This window comes from Centruroides vittatus, unplaced genomic scaffold (genome assembly GCF_030686945.1).
Source record: "Centruroides vittatus isolate TY-2023 unplaced genomic scaffold, ASM3068694v2 scaffold_654, whole genome shotgun sequence".
Taxonomy (NCBI): Eukaryota; Metazoa; Arthropoda; class Arachnida; order Scorpiones; family Buthidae; genus Centruroides; species Centruroides vittatus.
This window is the reverse complement of record NW_027122714.1, coordinates 52,544-72,086: the sequence shown is the minus strand read 5'-3', so window position 1 is coordinate 72,086 and position 19,543 is coordinate 52,544. Positions and strand designations below refer to the sequence as shown.

The 19,543-nt window shown below is 32.2% G+C and overlaps 1 protein-coding gene across 1 annotated transcript in view; it reads right to left on the bottom strand.

The window, feature by feature from the left end:
* Positions 1-6,268: 6,268 nt before the first annotated feature.
* The window catches only part of LOC136989534 (E3 ubiquitin-protein ligase AMFR-like), a 38,540-nt gene continuing 25,265 nt past the window's right edge, over positions 6,269-19,543 (bottom strand). The window contains exons 8-15 of the mRNA XM_067287733.1: positions 19,107-19,217; positions 18,834-19,027; positions 18,630-18,739; positions 14,882-15,007; positions 11,655-11,705; positions 10,984-11,111; positions 8,198-8,314; positions 6,269-8,121 (exon numbers count right to left, since the gene is read on the bottom strand). Coding sequence (XP_067143834.1) covers positions 8,007-8,121; positions 8,198-8,314; positions 10,984-11,111; positions 11,655-11,705; positions 14,882-15,007; positions 18,630-18,739; positions 18,834-19,027; positions 19,107-19,217 — 952 coding nt within the window. The 3' untranslated portion in view covers positions 6,269-8,006. The remainder of the gene's footprint in view (positions 8,122-8,197; positions 8,315-10,983; positions 11,112-11,654; positions 11,706-14,881; positions 15,008-18,629; positions 18,740-18,833; positions 19,028-19,106; positions 19,218-19,543) is intronic.

Sequence of the window (19,543 nt, the reverse complement as noted above, 5' to 3'; positions counted from 1 at the left end):
TGAAAAATTTAGCCTAAAATATTCTTTATTTGGCCGAAAATTAAAATTCATAAATTAACAAAGATAAATAAAATCTGGAATTTATATTGGGAAAAATAATTGCTTAATAATACGTTTTCGGCAAAATGCGGAATTTTATTTTTCCTATTTCTGCTGGAGAGTTCGGATTCGGGTTCTGCTCGAAAATTAAAGATCCCGTTAAATTTCGACGCTTAATTCAATTCTAAAGTGAGAGGAATAAGTATCAAAGCAACTTGTTTTCCGCCAATTCTTCCAGCCCGTCGTTTCTGTGCAGGCGAGAAACGATAGGACAATTTTCATTGGCCGAAGAGATTCCTTCCGTCACAACCGGCTCGGGATCCATTCCAACGTAACTACGTTGATACCCCGAAATGGCTTCCTGGCATATAACAACGTCACGTTACGTGCGCCTAGCCGAATGTAGCTTTAGACTTTCCGAGTGGTGAATAATAAGAAATGGGAGAACAAACAGGATAGTACGACAATGTTGAGGGTTGATGAAATAAGAGAAGGCAACGCGTTTCAGAGGTTTACTTCCAGATTTAGAGGGCGTTTTCTTTGGAGTCGAGTTATATTTACAGATTCGTTTCTAAGGACAAAAAGAAAAGATTTGGTTAAAAATAAAAACAGCGAGGAACAAATCGAAGTTTCCACGTTTAGGGTTCTTTTCAAATTTAGTGAAGAAAAGAATATTTTGAAAGTATGGATTAAAATTAAGAATACTTGCCAAAATTCGCTATTTCAAAACCAATCGGAAGGAGAAAAGATTGCAGCTGGAGTAAGGGGCACGCAAATGCCAAACTGACCACATTTATTTATATGAAATGTTTAATTGTTGATATAAACCAGCGATTCTCAACCTTCTTAGCTCCGCGATCCCCCAAATAGTAAATATAAATAAAATCAATATTTTGCGACCCCCATCTAAAACAATAACAACAGTAAGCGTTACTATTACTAATTGAATTTTGACTGTAATTATAAATGTAAACTTTTTTAAATATTATATAATCACATTGCACTAATTTTATACATTAAGAAAATACCGACAGTATAAAAAATGTAATACAACTATTCCTATTATTTTATGTCGCTGCGTTTATAGCGACGGGTATGAACATGCATGTATGACGTGTACATACATGAGCAATTTACAAGTTCCAACTTGATGTGTACGTGCTCTTTGTAATTTGATCTCCTTCTATAACACTCGCTGTGAGAGCATGTTTGAATACGCATATGGATGCGTTTGAACAAGTCACTAGTATAAAAGAGGCGCTGGCGATTGCACCACTTCAGTTAAGTTTCGAATGCGAAGCGTGCGTCTGGTGCTTTTATTTTAGTGTGAGGTCAACCGTGAAACTGAATTGTTTTTTTAAGTAAAACATTTTTTTTAAGACGAGTATTTTATTCACAAGGTTTTTTACAAGTTTTCAGTTTATTTGAGAACTGCAAATACATTAAAACTTCATAGCATTTAAAAAAAAATAAAATATGAATAAATCTGGCATCGTTTTGTTTACGAACCATTATCGTAGTTCTAACACGCCGTGTTCATGGCGGTAGTTTTCACGTGGCGTCCGCCTGAGGACGCGATGGCCGGTTCAGTCAACCTTTCCGTTCTATTAGCTTGCCAGTCTTCCTAGCTTCGCTAGGTAATTAGTCTATGATATAAGTATACAGTGGCGCCTCGAATAACGGACGCTGCAAACAACGGACTTCCGGCATAATTGGTGACTGCTCCATGGGTGCGTTCTTTAATAGCGGTCGCTCTGCTTCTCCGCTACTACGGGAGTGCGCTGCTGTTTGTAGGCATTTAGGAACGACGGTGAAAGAAAGAAAGATGGCGGCGCCCGCACTATCGATAGTATTGTGATGGAGGAATCTATAATTTCTAAATATGAGCTTTAAAAGGCAAAAGAAGGGTCCCAATTGTAAAATTTAACCATAAAATGGATTATTTATTGAAAGAGCATTCAAAATAGCCTCGAAAAAAAATTCGTAAAGACACACATCACCTCGTGCGCTAACTCGCGCTTTCACAATTTCTAAATTCTCATTCATAAAACTACATAATGGACCCGGAAACGAAACTATCTGAGCCATGGAGGACGCCATGTTGCTTTCCACCGTGAACTCCCATCGGAATTTAGGAACGCGTTCCGCAAGAATTTTTAAACGGATGTCGCTCGCGCAGAGTTACGCGGAGGAATAAAAGAACGCACCCCATGTTCATTTTTTTATGATACAGTACGGTTATTTTATGCTGCGGAACGAATTAGCTGTTTTAACATGTATTTCTATGCAAAAATGCGTTTCGTATAACGGACGTGCACCTGGAACGGATTAAGTACGTTATATGAAGCACCACTGTATAATCGTTTACTACTAAACATGGAAGTTCGTTGGCTATCTAAAGGTGCATGTTTGGACCGATTTTATGCACTCTTTGATTCAGTGTTAGAATTCCTGGACAGCAAAGATAATGATTTGCGGCTCAATTTAATTAATTCAAAAAATGACATAGCATATATGACTGACTTATTTGCCAAATTTAACGAAACCAATTTGAAGTTACAAGATAATCAATTAAATTTAATAAAAACTAAAAGTATAATATCTGCGTTCAAGAGCGTAGCCAGCCAATGGGCTAGGGGGCAAGATGATATAAATTAATAGAGGATATGAATTATATGTAGGTAAAATAAAAACGATTCATAAAGTTTTAATCATTTATTATGTACTGAAGAAGAAATATCTTAATTAAAACATTTTTTAAAACTTACAAGAAGCCTAAGAAGATTATTTTAATTAAAACTTAGCATTTAAATAATTTTTTTCGAATTTCTAGGGGGGAGCTGCCCCTCCTGCCCCCTGGCGACGCCCTTGTCTGCGTTTGTTGCAAAACTTTTTTTTGGGTGTACTATAGATTACTATCTATGAAATTTTGGGACTTGGGTATATATCTGAACTGAGGGGACCGAGACAAGTTCAACAGTACCCTACTTTTGGACCGGAGACGAAAAATAAGAAAGTCATAGTTACAATTTCTTGCCTTTCACAATGCATTCTACGCCATTTTAGACTTTTCCACTAGGGGGTGTTCGACTGTTCGTGCTCCCGACAGACCTCCCGGAGGGGCGCCGCCGGCAGGCCGCCCAGTGTTTAACGTCACTAGTTATTGATTCACGGTAATTCTTGTACACATGTACAGCACAGTAGACCCCCATAACACGGTAGCGTTCCGTGTGATATGAATTCCGTGTTGTATGAGTCACTTAAATACATGAGCAAGTCACAGCCCGGCACGTGTGCAGTTTAGGGGCTACAGCTGTTTGAAAGGTTTTCTTCCATAAAATTAATCGATTCTAGACTAATTTGACTCAACATTTCCAAATCACATACAATTTTTTGGGAATAATCCATATAAACTATGCTATAAACAAAAAATTGTAGGATTACTTGCCCAGTGTGCACCGTTCGACGACGCCATTATTTGAGCTTGTTTTCGTCATGGAGTGGGCTCATCGAACGGCGGACGCGTTTCCTGATCAGCGAATTTTTCGCAGAAAAATAACTTAACTTTGGAGATATTATTATTTTTTTTTTTTTTGTAACTCTTTCTGCCCAGTGGGCACTAAGAGGGCCTCTTATAGTAAGCCCATTATGGGTTCGGCCAGGCCCACAATGAGGCGGCCGGGTGGTGAGGGACGGGGACCGACATATCCGGATGGACTACCCCCCGAAAAATTCCTGGGGATTTCTCGACCCGTCCATATTCGATCCCGGGTCCCCCAGGGCGGCAGGCTGCTAACCTTGACCGCTTGGCCATCCGGTCGCTTTGGAGATACCATTAATAAAAATATAATTTTTATGGCTGTTGAATAATAAATGTTTTTTAGTAGGTCCAGTGCTCATTTAAACTCAACGGTTTGTACAATATCCGCTATTGGTCTAGATTCGACCAATCCTGTCACAACACGAGTCGGTGATGACGTTTTACTGTGTTATACGAACACGATCGCAATTTTTTCGCCGTGTTATAGGGGTGTCTACTGTATCAATAACTAGCAGGTATCAATTAACGGTCGCGACTGTTCACGATCCCGACGGACTCCCCCCCGGGAGGGAAGCCGCCGGCAGGCCACCGAGTGTTTAACGTCACTAGTTATTGATTCACGTTAGTTCTTGAACAAAAGAAAGGAAGTGGCGTTCGACTGTTCGTGCAATTTCTTGCCTTTCAGAGCGCTTTTTTTTAATGGTTTGCAGACTTCACTGCAAGATGGCGGGACTAGCAACTACGGTGCCATCTGCATGATAGCATTAAATAAGTATGATAACTATTTTTCATCTCCAGTCCAAAAGTAGGGTATCGTTGAACTCGTCTTGGTCCCCTCAGTTCAGATATATACTCAAAGTCCCGAAATTCCATAGATAGTAATCTATAGTATCCCCCTTTTATATAAACGAAACTTGGAGATAGGAGAATGCTCTGTTTCCAAATCTTTCAAATTGCAGAAACAAGATGATTTGCTTGTTTATTGTCAACACTTAACGGCTCTTCATTCTGACCTCAGCCAAAGATTTGAAGATATTCTTCATTTGGGCATCCCCGATTGGGTATTGGACCCTTTTGCAAGTAGACCCACAAACTCAGATGAAGTCATACTAATACAGGAGGAACTTATTGAATTATCCACAAATGAGGAGCTGAAACCAATGTTTGAACAAGGATACCACAAATTCTGATTACAAAAACAGATATAAAATTGGTATCCTGTATTATGGACCACTGTACAGCTGTTGACTGCTTTCCCGTCATCCTATTTAGTAGAACGTTGATTTAGTGCAGTTATGAATCTCATCACGAAAAAAGAAATCAACCGCAAATTAGTACTCGCGGAGACTTACAAATGTTACTGACAAACATCGAGTCGAACATAAATAATCTCATATCATCCCATCAGATTCACTCATCTCATTAAAAAAATAATGTGCTTTTGTATTTTAAAACAAAATTTATAATTTGAATAAATACTATTTTAAATATAAAAATGTTTTATTTATATTTTATTTTTACATCACCATTCACCATCCAAGACATCAAAGTTAACTTTGAAATTTTGCTATAATGCAGTTGTACAGTTATTTCACTTGGGGTTCATGGTCAGGTTTTTGCTATGAGAAGGGTTCCGTGGGCATAATAAGTTTGGGAACCGAACCACTGATCTAAATGTATAAAATTACCTGTCCTGACTGACTGATACATCATTGCCCAGAGCAAACCACTGAACCTAGAGATAAAATTTGGTACATAGTTAGGGTACATCATGGAAACGCACACTAAGAAGGGATTTTTTGAAATTCCCCCTCGGGGGGGGCGTTAAGGCTTAACCAGAAGAATGGCTTCTACTGTACTATTTTAGATGCAAGTTTTTGTTTTCAACTACGTTTAGTCTTCATTGAGTACTTAGGTGTATTAAATTGATAACATTTCAGATTGTTAAAAATATTTTTATATATTTAGATTTTTTAACCAAATGTTCGAACCATTTTAGATTCGAATGCATTATTGCATATTGGTTCGATTATAGAACAATTGTAAACGTTCCAGAAAATTGATCAAACTGAAAACAGTTCGTTTGATTTTTAACAATTCTCATCATTCTCAGCGGTAGGTGTTCTATAACAATTACTATAGTTGTTACTATAGTTGTTGAAATACAGAATATAAATATCTTGCTTGCAAAATCCATGGGGCAAAGTTGTGGGTAACAGCTAGTTAGTAATAATTTAATAGATTTATGATATTGACTATTCCTATCATTCTAACAACAAACATTATTATTTTTGCGAGAAACTTCCACAAGTGTCGTTAGGATATCTCGCTATTCGCGGGGCTTTTTTGGCACCAGTGTCGCCTTAGACACACACTACTAATATACTACTATGGTCTACAAACCGTCCCGCATTTCTTTTAAAAATCTTTTAAAGGATTTTCTTCCATTTTTAGCTTGGCACTTCGTGCTTCTTTAAAGCCGCCAGTTTTTTCTACAGCAGCGTCTCCCCCGTTTAAGTTTTCCTCGTGTTACCATTTACTGTTTTTAAACATTAAAACCCATTTTTGGTGCATTTTTGTATTTTAAAAACCTTTATAACTTAAGCATTTACTAATGATGTCCAGAACAAAATGGATCACACAGAAAACTACTACTAATTATTATAAATATTAATGAAAAATACCAAGTGAGATGCAAATAAAAGTATATTTATTATTTCTTACATCATTTTAATCACAACTATTTTTTAACCACTTTAAAAATTGCATTATATATCTCGTATGATACAATTTGTGTGTCTCGTATAAACGTAACGAGCAGAATTTTACCTGACGTTCCCGACTTCTCCGTAATTTCAACACTCCGTAGTGGACTGATAATTACGATAAAGATTTTCCTAAAACTTTTAATCTTGTGTTGTATACACAGTAAATATAGATACGCTACATTATATATAATATACTGTGTGACGTGTGTGTACGTAGGTACGTGTATGTAAGTGGAAAATGTGCAATAATCAACAAAATACTGCTGCTATGTTGTGTACTAATGTCTTAAACTGCGGAGGAATAAGCGTTTGAGGAGCTAAGTGCCATTTAAGTATTATCCAAGTCCCGCCTATTGGATATGATTTTATGAGGAATTTTATGTATTTTGAGTGTGTTTAATTATGTTAATGTGTTGAGCTATTGTTTTTTAACTCATTAAATTATACTTGAACCATGAAAGGAAAAGCCAGACATATACTTACTTACCGTACATACGTACACACGCCGTAGATTTCTGGTATGATTGTGCAACGGCATTTATGCCATAAACGTTTGTTTAAAAGTGCCGCAGAATATTAATTGGAAACATTTGTTTTTTTTTTTTTAAATTTGCAAAATAACTTGTTTGTTCTGAAACGGGATATAGAATAACAATAGTATCAAATACAATTGTACTTTGTTCGGTATTGTTAATCATTGAGATGTGTGCATCGATTCGAAAGGTTTTAAACGTTGGCACTTTTGCACATTTTTTAAAATACTTTGTCAATTACTAAAAGGAAAAAAGACCCCCCCGATAAAGGCCCAAAAGTGCTACGCCCTTAGCGAAAGCAGAAGCAGGGGGGCACAACGGAAAGGAAGCAATTTCTGTTATTCAGACAAGAGAAATTCTATCAAGTATGTGAAAAAATGTATAATTTCAATAATTAAAAAGGAAGCAAAATGATACACGCAATCCTCCTTTATACAAAAACATGGAGGAAAAAACAATAGCTTAAACGGAAGAATTTAATCACAAATTACTTGCAATTAAAGCAACGAAGGGAAGCCAACTGAAAGATGGGACGTGCGTATATAAACTATGACATTAAAAAACAAAAATGTGTTTAGGTAAGTAAATAAATTTTAATAAAATTTTGTAATACAAAACAAAAAATATAAATCTTTAATTGTTTTTTTTTCTTATGACTAGAATTTTAGATTTGAAATCAATGCTAATCTTTCGGCCCTTCTAGGGTTTATAAATTAAATTTTGGAATGACAACACAGAGAGAGGGAGGGAAAAGCAAACAAGCAAGCTTGGCAAAATAAAATGACAAGTGCAATTTATCATGTAGGAAGAATATACAGTATAAATTATTGTGATTGTGTGGATCTGGCAGAAATGCAGCTTTAAATAAAGCTTTAAAAAATCTCGCAGCCCAAGATTCACTAGCCGTTTGCATCACAAACACACGAGGAACTTGCCATGGTGTGTAAACGGAACAAATTTAAACACAAACTACTAGCCCATACTGTGCTTAACTCATATTTGTATCTATTTGGATTTGCATGGGCACTTAAATGATTTCTTTTTACCCGCATATTTATATTTGCTCGGTCTTCCTCCCCTCAGTCTCTTTGCACATCATATGCGCCAGTAGAATGGATGGTGATCTCACGTCTCGCGACCGTCCTCAAAATTTCTGTTAGGCGACTCCGAATGGAAGAAAGGCGACGAACGACAGACGGATACTTCCTTGTTAGAAGACTGCACTTTTGCTAAATATTTACTTTTGGGGAAATAAATGTGTTGGTTGAATGTTCTAATTTAACTTTCTGAAATAGATGAAATGAAAGAATAAATACCTTCTTGCCAATTTTATCATATCCTCCTTTCTGCGAAGAAGCATGTGTTCTCTTTCCTGGGAAGATTTAGAAAATCGACAACCCAACATGCTTGATCTTGGAGCGATATCTGTTTCCCTGAAAACACAAACTTAAAGTGAAAAGTTTATAATTAAAGAAGTAAAGACACTACAATAAAATAATTAATATAATTACTTTAGTGAACAAATATATTTAATTTAAGTAAATTTAATTTTGATTAGAGAATATTTCTCCCAAGGTAAACAATGTTATGCACTCTCCTTTATACTGCATATTGAATTAAAAAAAAAAAATTCAGAATTTCTAATATTTTTGAACAGTTAAATTGCAAATATGTTAAGTTTAGCAAATTTTTTCAATTTTGGATTTCTTAGTACAGTTTTACTCTGATTTAATGCTGTATTATATATAACATTTCCCATTAATGCCCTTTAAAATTATAAAAATATTTTTTAAACATATAAAAAGAAAATTTGAAAACGTGATTGTAAATGCAGAAGGGGAAGTGGATACCTATGCAGTGCTAGAGTATTGTGCAGTGTTTCTTTCCTCATATACTGCTGTGCATGTGTTGTAAGCCATGCCTTAAATATTAATAATTTACAGTATTCATTAGCACCTTATTAATTTAAATAAATTGTGCATTGGTGTCTTACATGTGTAATGGCAAATCTGTGCCTGTATGTGTTAAAAAAATGTCATATCTCTTTAAAGACTGGAAAGAAGTGAAAATGGATGTTCTCAACATTTCTTCAGATATTATTTTGTTGCACATGGGCCCCCCTTTTGATATCTGGCAATTAAAAATTTTAGAAAACAACTTTAAATACACAATTATACATGCTTTTTGCAAGCTTCTGCAACAGAAATATGTCAATTTTCTCCATGCAGAGATAATTGCCTTCTTCAGTTCGTCAATGTTATTATACTGTTTACCACTGGCATACACACACAGTCTTGCACAAATTTCCCCAGAAGGTCTCCACAGTGTTTAAGTCTGGTAAACAGACTGGCCATTCCATAATATAAACTTCATTTTCCAAGAACCACTCTTATGTAGACATTTCAATATGTATACTTGCATTGCCTTGTTAAATGTCTAGAATTGTTCACCAATGTCAAAAGGTTCTCTTCTAATGGATACTGGATAGTCGATGGCTTTTGTTTGACCTGTAGGGAATGCAAAATTTGTTTTACCACTATAACCAACACCACTCACATCATCGATCATCCTCTCTGCTGTCACTTGGAAATCTGTTTCTCTTTTCTAAGATCGTGCCAGTAAAATGCCAAGCCGTCGAGACCATCTAGGTTGAATTTCTTCTTGTCACTGAGGATGGCTCTCCTCTATCTGTCCTTCTGAGATATGCATTCTTTTGCCCATACCACTCTTCTGTTCTTGTATTATTCTGTGAGTCAAGGTTTTTTCCCTTCTTCTTGTACTTTAGATTTTAATACAGTCGAACGCTTGATAAGACAGACTTGTGAACATTAATATCGGGATCACAGGACATTTGTGCAAAAGATGTCCACCAGAATTGAGTTTCCCAACAACAACAACAACTTTCTTGCCTACCTATAAGCTTTCTTAGTCTACCAGAGAACCTCATCTCATAGTATCTGATCAATTCATCTTGCTATTTCTTCAGATGATAATTCTTTGTCTTTAAAGGCTAGAATTTTTCTATTCTCAAACTCAGAATTCACAGATTAGACAAGACAGATACAAAAGTTTGGTCAATGTTACCCTTGGTGCCAAGATGGCGGCTCATCTCCGATTCCAGCAAGGAAACAGTGGAACGTACGTTCTAACCTAACCCAACCTAACCTATTCTAATAATTTGGCTGCAAATAATTATAGTAATTTATTAGAATAGGTTAGTGTTAGAACGTACATCCCACTGTTTCCTTGCTGGAATCGGAGACAAGCCGCCATCTTGGCACCAAGGGTAACATTAACCAAAAGTTCTTTTGATTGCATTATAATTGCTTCTTGTGCTGTCTTCTAGTGGTCATGAGAGAAAATTAAATGTATTGCTCAGAATCTTGTTTTCAGGGAATATGAATAAATATTAATGTTACTTTTCGCAACATTACACTGTTTGTTTATAAGATTATTTAGTGATGTATATTTCTACAAAATATATTTATTTAGTAGTAAATTGGTGATAATTTAAGAAGAAAACTAAAACTTTTGCTTTTTAAATTATTACAATACACAGCAATGTACACCATCTCACTAGGTGCCATTTTGCTTTACACACTTAGTGCCCTCTTGTAGCTGTGAAAGAATTGTAGTTAAAAAAAAAAATAGTAGTGTTTCATATCCATTTTACCTAATCCATGATGAAACTATCTTAACACTTTGAGAACATTTTCAACTAAATTTTATTCTGGAAGATTTCATGAAATATTTTGTTGCTTAATTTGCACATTAACTTGGTAACGTGAATGAAAAACTTTTACAAACTGAGGGTAGTTATCATTTTGCAACCAGTATTGCCACCTTTTTCTTTTTTCATTGTACACATTTGCAGAAAAGAAATTACTACTACCTATTATGTTGAATATAAAAGATACTTCTTATGATTTCTATAAAGAATTAAAAACTTATTTTTCATAAACATAAATTTAAAGAACAGTGACTGTATTATTTTGCAACTGACTAATTTTCATAAAAAGGGGAGACATTAGCAATCAAGCCTTCAATACATAATTAAAAGCTTTACATAACAGCAATGATTTTAACAATGTAAAAACTTTACCTCTCATTCTCGCAAGCAGATTCAAACGAATTTTCTCTGTAAGGAACCAAAGACAAGTTTTCAGCTGTATCTGCTGCTTCCAAATATTCTCTTGAAGTACTTGCAATGGCTTGAGCATTTCCATTTTCCTAAATATGAAACAGTTCAATTTTAATAATTTTTCTGCATTCATTTAAAGAAAAAATTGAAAATTAATATTGTTTTACTTTTCCGGTTGTTTTTGTATACATAACAAGGAAAAGTATTGGAATTGTGTCAAATTTCATCCTTCAAGTTTTTTGAAAATCTCCACATTTTGAGACCCCTGAAAAAAAATCTGTGGACATTTGTTGGCATCTTTTCATTTTATATCTCAGTTGGATATAATGATTAAGAAATAAAATTTGGCATGGTAGCCTGCGTATAAGAGGCAATGATGTTATTAAATTTTGGTGGGTAAAGGTCGAGGGAGTGAGGAAATAGAGGATGGTCACTTGCCGTATCTTGGGTGGGGACTCAATGAAGATTTTCCTTGTTAACATTTACAATTTTTTAAAATTTATTTTCATTATTTTATTTCTACCCTCAAAATTAAGCTTTTGCCATTTTATAATTAATACAAAAGTTATTTTTAAAATAAAATCTCATAATGGCTGGGAAAGTTATGCAACTTGTTGAAGGATTTGTTTTACCTGATTAGTCGAAGTCTGAGAAATGCTTCTAACTCCTTGAAATAAAGAAGACTGAAAGAAAAAATTATTTTTTTATCAAACATTTTATTGAAATATAATTTATTGAAACAATAAAAAGTAAAATTAAATAATTTTGTTTTAATTATTGAACTCATCCAAAACTACATGAGAACCTTTAAAACTTTAAATGTAATAAACCTATTTACAATAAGATTCAAACATGGTTAAATTAATTATAGATTTTCACTTGAAATTCATAAAGTAAAAATTAATATAACCATTTTTATTATTAAAAAAAAACACACAAAATATAAAACTAATAAATTTAGCTCCATAGAAGTTATTACACAGAACTAAAAATTTATAACTTTATAAATTTTATGTATTTACATTATTCAAGTTATAATAATATAAAAATACATGACAAATGTACTAGTTTTTTAAAACCAAACTTCTATTATCTTACTTAAACAAACAAAGTTTTTAAATTTTATATCTAGTTTCATACTAGCATCAGATGTACATAACTACTCTTCAGGACATTTTGTGTACATAAGCATTTGTTTCATCATACCTACTAGTTTCTTCAATTCTTTTTAAAGTATTAATTAGTATAATTATAAACTGAAAATGATAATTCAAGCAGTATGCTTTCTGCAAGAAAAAAAAATCTGCTTCATTTTTTACTAAAAAAAATCTTATTAAAAACATGATTTATCAACTTGCTGATAAGAAAGATAAATATAAAACGTAACAGGGAATTCTAGGAATTTTTTGATTTCATGAACAATGTCTACTAAGATTGTAATGAAACAGATGGTAGTTGTTCATAATTACATCTGTTAATTAATACTTGTAAGTGACTTTACTAATACAATCCAAGATTGTCATATGGTGTTTGTTTCCACAACAATAAAATTAATACGAATCAAAAATACCATTAATAGTGTGCCAAATATATGACTCCCACACACATTCGTCACACTGTTGCTTCATATCGTCAAGGTCAGTCATATCTAGATAACGACTGCTGTCCTTTGTCACAGACAATTTTTTTTATTTACTATAATAAAATAAAAACCTTAACTGTATATTTTTGTAGATAATCATATAAGATAAAACATGCTTTTTCTTTAAGGAACAATAAGAATGATTAAACTGTCTTAGTACAACAATGACAACACCGTTAGTAGTAGCAAGAGGTAGGACTAAAAATTACATATTATAACTTACAAACTATTTATGTTGGAGCAAATTTGATTACATAGTCTGAAAAATCATGTCTTAAGCATATTCTGTTTGCACCAGATCTAACTTTTGCAGTTTGGAAGAGGTGAGCTGCTTTATAACAATAAAATACATTAACACTAGATTGCCTGATTTTGGGTATATACCTATTTTGGCTGAAATGAGTCAATTTAACTCAAACATCAAAACTGAAGTTTTTTAAAAAAAATAATATTTTATTTTAAAGAAAATTTATTCAAAACAATTTTTATATATATATATTCTGTTTTTAAAATACATTTTCCACAGATTTTTTTTATTACATTTAGCACAGACACTCTTCTATTTCTTTTGCATGATACTTGAACTTGACAATTCAACCGTTTTTCAATATTCTGTATATTAGATAGAGGCATGAAAGTATTTTTGGATTTGTGGTCATAGTTACCACTAAGTTCTTCAGCCAACTGTAAAATAAATTCTTTCCTTGAGATTTTTACTTCAGTGAACTCTTTATATAAAACCCAAGCATTGACTGCTGCTAAATCTAGGATAGTATAGAATATGCAGAGACCATCTGCGAGAGCCTGCTTTGGTACTATGTTTTCATGCCATTTGATCAATTAGTTTGATCTTCATTATCAGATCTATCTGCAGCGTCTAAGTCACTTTCGGTTTCAAAATCTGGAATATATTGTACTCTTTTTTTTTTGCCAGGAATTATATAACAATCACTATCACTAGCACTTGATTCACTTTCAGATAGAAAACAAGCTCTTCTTTTTTCTAGGAGCTGAATGATGAAGATCTTCATCTTCACTACTCGAAAATTCAATCCTATAAGCTTGATTCTGTATTTCATCCTCGATTTCATATAGTTCCGCATCAGATTCAATATCTGATTGGTTCTCTCTTATTTGAGTCAGTTTTTTTCGCAATTCAAGATCTCTTAGATCTTTTACCATAATAGCAGCTCTTATCTAAAACTAAAATATTTATTTACATTTATGTAAATACATCTAATAAATAAATTCTGAAATTACCTTGGTATACAAAAATTCTTTGAATAAATAAATAAATAAATTTTATAATTTTTTTTTTGTGTTACTAACTAAAAATGTACTATTCTCTCCGATGCCATAAATTGAAATGAAAGAACACAAAGAATTTTTTATCAGCTTTCATAAAATCCTTCAACAAAAAAGACTTGCAACAAATAATTTCACAATATTGAATGTGTAAGTTTGCAATAGATTTCTAACTAGTAAATTGACAAGTTTGAACATGAAAACTCTCGCATCAGATTGTTTACAAAAAATTTCCTATGCACAAGAAATAAGTTGCATGTGTGTAAAACAACCAACTTTAAAAATATATAATGAGTCAATTTGACTCATCTGTCGAAACAGGTATAGCACACACAGATTTTTGGAACTAGGAGTAGGGAGGGGAAGCAATTAGGATTTGTATACATTTCATAATTCTATTAAAAACCAACATATGTTTTAAAAAAAAATTATTTAAGTTTTTCTATATATATAGCAATAAAATCATAAATGAGTCAAAATGAGTCACACAGGCAATCTAGTGTTAAATATTGTAACAAAATACAAATAGGAGTTATATTGTCTGGCTAATTAAATGTACTTTATTTTACATATAGGTTTCATTGCGTTAACATCAAAACCTTCAATTCTTCTAAACGATACAGTTGGAGTTGTGTGGTCTAACAGAAAAAGACACATACTTCCATATTGCAAATTTGCCTAATTATCAAATATAGATGTTACTTGTATCAAAGTGAAAAATAATTTATGTATCACTCTCCCTAAATATTTTCAAAAACAATTTACCATTTTATTTACAATTTGAATCTCTCTTTTGTTCAAATATACTGAATATTGTTCTACAAAATTTATTTTAATTACAGTTTCAAATTATTAGTTTGTCAAATCAATACAAAAGAAACTCTTAAAAGCAAAACTATTTGAGTGACTTACCGGCGGAGGAACAAGTCTCTCATCAAGAATATTCTCAACTGTTTGCTCCACCGAATGGGTTACTCTTAAATCATCCATAATCAGGCCAAATGGCATATTTGGAAACATCATTTGCACTTCTCGAGCCTAGAAACGAAAATTATTGAATTATTATTAAAAATTAACTATTGTAAAGTTATCACTTCTATATATCATAAATAATAAAATATTCCATTTTCCAAACATTATGTAATATGAGTAAATATTAAAAACTATCATTCTGTAATACAAGTTATCTAAGTATTCGTATGCAATGGTGCCAACTTTTTAAATATATTATGTGGGCTCATAGCAAGATTAAACTGGCTGTAAAAATTTGAAAGAAAAATAAATATAAATTAATCATATCCAATGTTAATATTATGCATTCGCTTATAGATACATTTAAATTAAGTTGCAAAATATAATTGTCTAACATCAAAACTGGCCACGGCACACCTGTCATTTTGTGAATAATTATTTTTACAAAATGAAAATTAGACAGATTTCTTGGTTTTTAAATATTTAAAATACTCAAATGTCTGAAAAAACAAAAACCACAAAAGACAAATGTTTATGGTACAAAATCAAAGTTAGATTAATTCTATTAAAATTATCTTACACAGTACTTAAAATTGCAATATCACATATGCTAATTGACCCTGTGCAATTAGCATATGTGAGTAAAATTGATGAGATGAACATATTTTTACAAATCAACAATGCAATATTGCATATAATTACACAATAGCAGGCAATATACAGATACAATCAATAATATGTATATTAGAGTAAAAATCACTTTTACTTATATGTATCATATACTGTACATTACCCAAAATATGTAATTTTTCCTGCTAACCTACACAATTTATAGACCAATAATCAAACTTTATTCTGCTTTCATCACAGAAATTATTCAAACAAACATGTATAGAGAGAGTCCTGCATAAATTTTTAAATAATTTTATTTTTAGTAAATTATTTTAATTAATTTGTAGCCCAAAATAATGCAATGTCTGTAAGATAATGTTTACTATGATAATTTGTAATTAAAGTAAAATTGTCAGCTTTCAATATATTCATTAAAACTTTCTGCAATAAAGAAATCTATGGAAAGCCACTAGCATTTATGTATTCTGAAGCTTTAATTGTATCTTATAATTTCATTACTTTTAATGAATATTAATAATTAATGAAGTATGGAAACAGTAATTTAACCCTTTAAAAAATATTTTTTTTGGTGCAGTTTGGATACGATATACATGTTTGATAAATACTGTACATTTCTGCAGATAAGACGATAGTTGAATCATAAAAAAAGGCCCCCCCAAAATCCAGGGTTGTCTTATAGGACAGATACAAAAAAAAAATTAGATTGAAATTTATATAAATTAAAACCATTATAAAAAAACGGACAAACCGTATATATTTACTAATAGAGAGTAGGGGTATGTCCAAAAACTAGAATTGCCCATAGGACATTTTTTTGAATAGTCAAGGTGCCCTGAATGCCTGAATCAGTGCAAAGGTTTGCAACAATCACAAGGCAGTGATGCCAGATGTAAGAAAATAAAATTTGTTTATTCAAAAAATTACGAATAGGACATAATTCCATATACGTTATACAGTATTATTATTCAGATGATGATCGCTGATCTAAACTAAATTCATAGGCCATTGATAGTTTGGGGTCATCTTATAGGACAAATATATGCTAAAACTATAAAGCTTTGACAAAATTTTTTACCTCATCTTATCTGCAAAAATATACGGTATCTGAACAATAATTTGAAGATGTAAACTTTGAATTTTTCAGCTAGATTTAATTAAGGACATGAATTTCATAACGTGAATGAAACTGGATCAAAAATATAGCAGTCTTGTACAAATTTTAAGAAACTATTATTATAATTCTATATAGGTACTCCTCACTTTACGACCTATCTGCTTAATGACCATTCGCATTTACGACCAATCGAGTTTCGATTTACAATTCGGGGAATCCCCTTTCTCAGCTTGAGTGTCGGTCAGTGGCAGATGGTGACATGCGCACCAAGCATACTATAGTACTAAGTGCAATAGTCTTATAGTACTATAATAGGCTAATAGCGTACTATAATAGTCTTTTTATGAACAAATTTGAAGTTTGTTGTAAAATTATACAAATTATGCAACGATCCTATATTCCCAACGCAAGCTCCTTGCTTATCGATCAATTCACTTAACGATGTAGTCGTCAGAATGGAACTCGGTCGTAAAGTGAGGAGTACCTGTACCATATATTTTTAATAATGTTTAGTACATACTTCTCTGCTCTCTTTTTGCATTCATTTGACATCTGACAATACCTATTGTTATAGTTTATGTAATTTAAAACACGTGACAAAATATTCTAATATTAATTGTTGTTAGATTAGCTTGCCAACTTTATGACTATTGTAAATTATACAGAGTTATTTATATATTCTCTTGTACATATATTATTTATATATGCTCCATAAAATCAGTTTACAGTAATCCTCCCAGTTATGTGAGTAACTGATTCCACAAAAACATGTAAACAGAGTCATGAAAGATGGATGGCCAAGTAGTTAAGGTAACATCATACTGCTCCGGTGTCCTAGGAATCAAATGAAGACAGGTCAAAAAACCTCAGGAATTTTTTGGGATGTGTTTTGCCCAGATACATTAGGTTCCATCCCTCAACACTTGGCCACCCCACTGTGAGCTTTTGAAGAAAGTTGTTTCCTTTTATCATGTAATAGTAATAGAAAAAATATTTCCTCCTATTCTGAATCAGCTCTAAACTTTGTTGTATCAAACAATTCAATGAGAAAATTTTGGATAAGAGATGCTAGAAATAGTTTCTAATTGTTATCTCCAGCTCATTTGGAAGAAATCAAAAGACGTAATTGCACTTACCACCGTGCAATTATTTTTTAATTTATCAAAATATATAAATTCTTGCTACTTACTCCTTTCTCATTATTATCTATTAAACATTTCTAGTTGCTGCAAGTATTAAACTTGAAATACAATACTTCACAGCTATTGGAATGCTACATAAAATATTTCAGAATACAAATGAACTGCTGAAAACTTAAATTCTAGACAATGCTAATCATGTTCTTTACATTTTACTTCAAGAACCAAAACATAAAAAAGGTGAATTAAAAATACAAGACTATTTGATATATGTAAAATGGAAATTATTGTTTAAAGCACAATTTAGATGAAAAACAGAAAAGTAAATCAAAAATTTCTTCATATGGCAGAAAGTTATTATACTGCTTTAAGATTTAATGATAAATTCAGAACAAGAGCTAACAGTTTTATAAAAAATCAAATAATAAGGAACCTGTTACATTAGAGCCTATAAACCCAATAGCTTAAAACCGATTCCTTGTTTCTAGAAACTGCTTTGGATCAAGGATTTTTTGCTATTTCTTACAGGTTTAATTTTATTTTAAACATATACTATTTAAAAAGACAGGCAGTCATTTGGCTACCTTTCCTCATTATTTTTTTTTAAAAGTTCGAAATTCACTAAATTTTCAAGGAAATGTGTGTACGTAATTCATTATGACATAGTAATTAGTATGGCTTTGAAATTTATTAATCATATCTTTGTTTTCACACTACAAACATCTAACACATAGCTTGTAGAAATGAAAAAATTTATTAAAAATATAAAATAACTTAATAATTTAAACTTTAGTTCTCATACCATGCTATCAAGTTGCGATGTTTGTATAGCAGTCGCTTGTCTCTCACCCAAAAGGCTAGTGTGAGTCACTTCAACCGAAAAACTGGGAAACCAGCTAACGTAACGAGAACCTTGGCAAAAATACTCAGTATAAAAATTTTTTTATACGAAACCCAATAAAATTGTTTCCGAATAAATAATAATAAAAAAAAAAACATAAAATACCATCAAAATGGAAGAAATGGTTAGTGGTTTGATTGCCAGGGCGATTTGTATTATCTTCTTGACCGGCAAAAGTACGTAACAAATTATTGTGATGTTCTCTTTCGTTACTATTGTTTGAATCAGAATCACCACTAAGAACCATTCTACACGTTGGACAGGAAGTATCTTGTTCTAACCATGATCGTAGACAGGAACTATGGTTTACAATGAAAGTAAGTGTAAAAATAAAGTGAAATAATAAATGAAATAACCAAATAATATAATCCTGCTTACTTGTGAAAAAGATGGCCACAGGGCAATTTTCTGGCAAATTCCATGCGATCCCAACAAATTGCACAATCGTCACTATTTTCTTCTATTTCTTCAGGAGTTGCCATCGGAAATCTGAAAGTAGTAAGATTATATTAGCATATCTCATGGAAACTAAATTTAGTAAAAATTTGTCCCATTTATAATATTTCAATAACAGTTTTTTGTATCAGCCACTTAAAATGATTTAATAGTTTACTTAATTTTTTTAACCTTGTAGACTTGTGAGACTTATATAATTAATATTTAAAATAAATTTCATAATTCTAAAGGAAAATTAATGAGTGATATGTTATTACAAATCCCTCATAAAATCGGTGTTTTGTACAGGAATATACTTTTCAAAACACTTTTTATTATAAGGTTAAAGCAACATTTTAATCAGTTAGCATAGTAAAAAG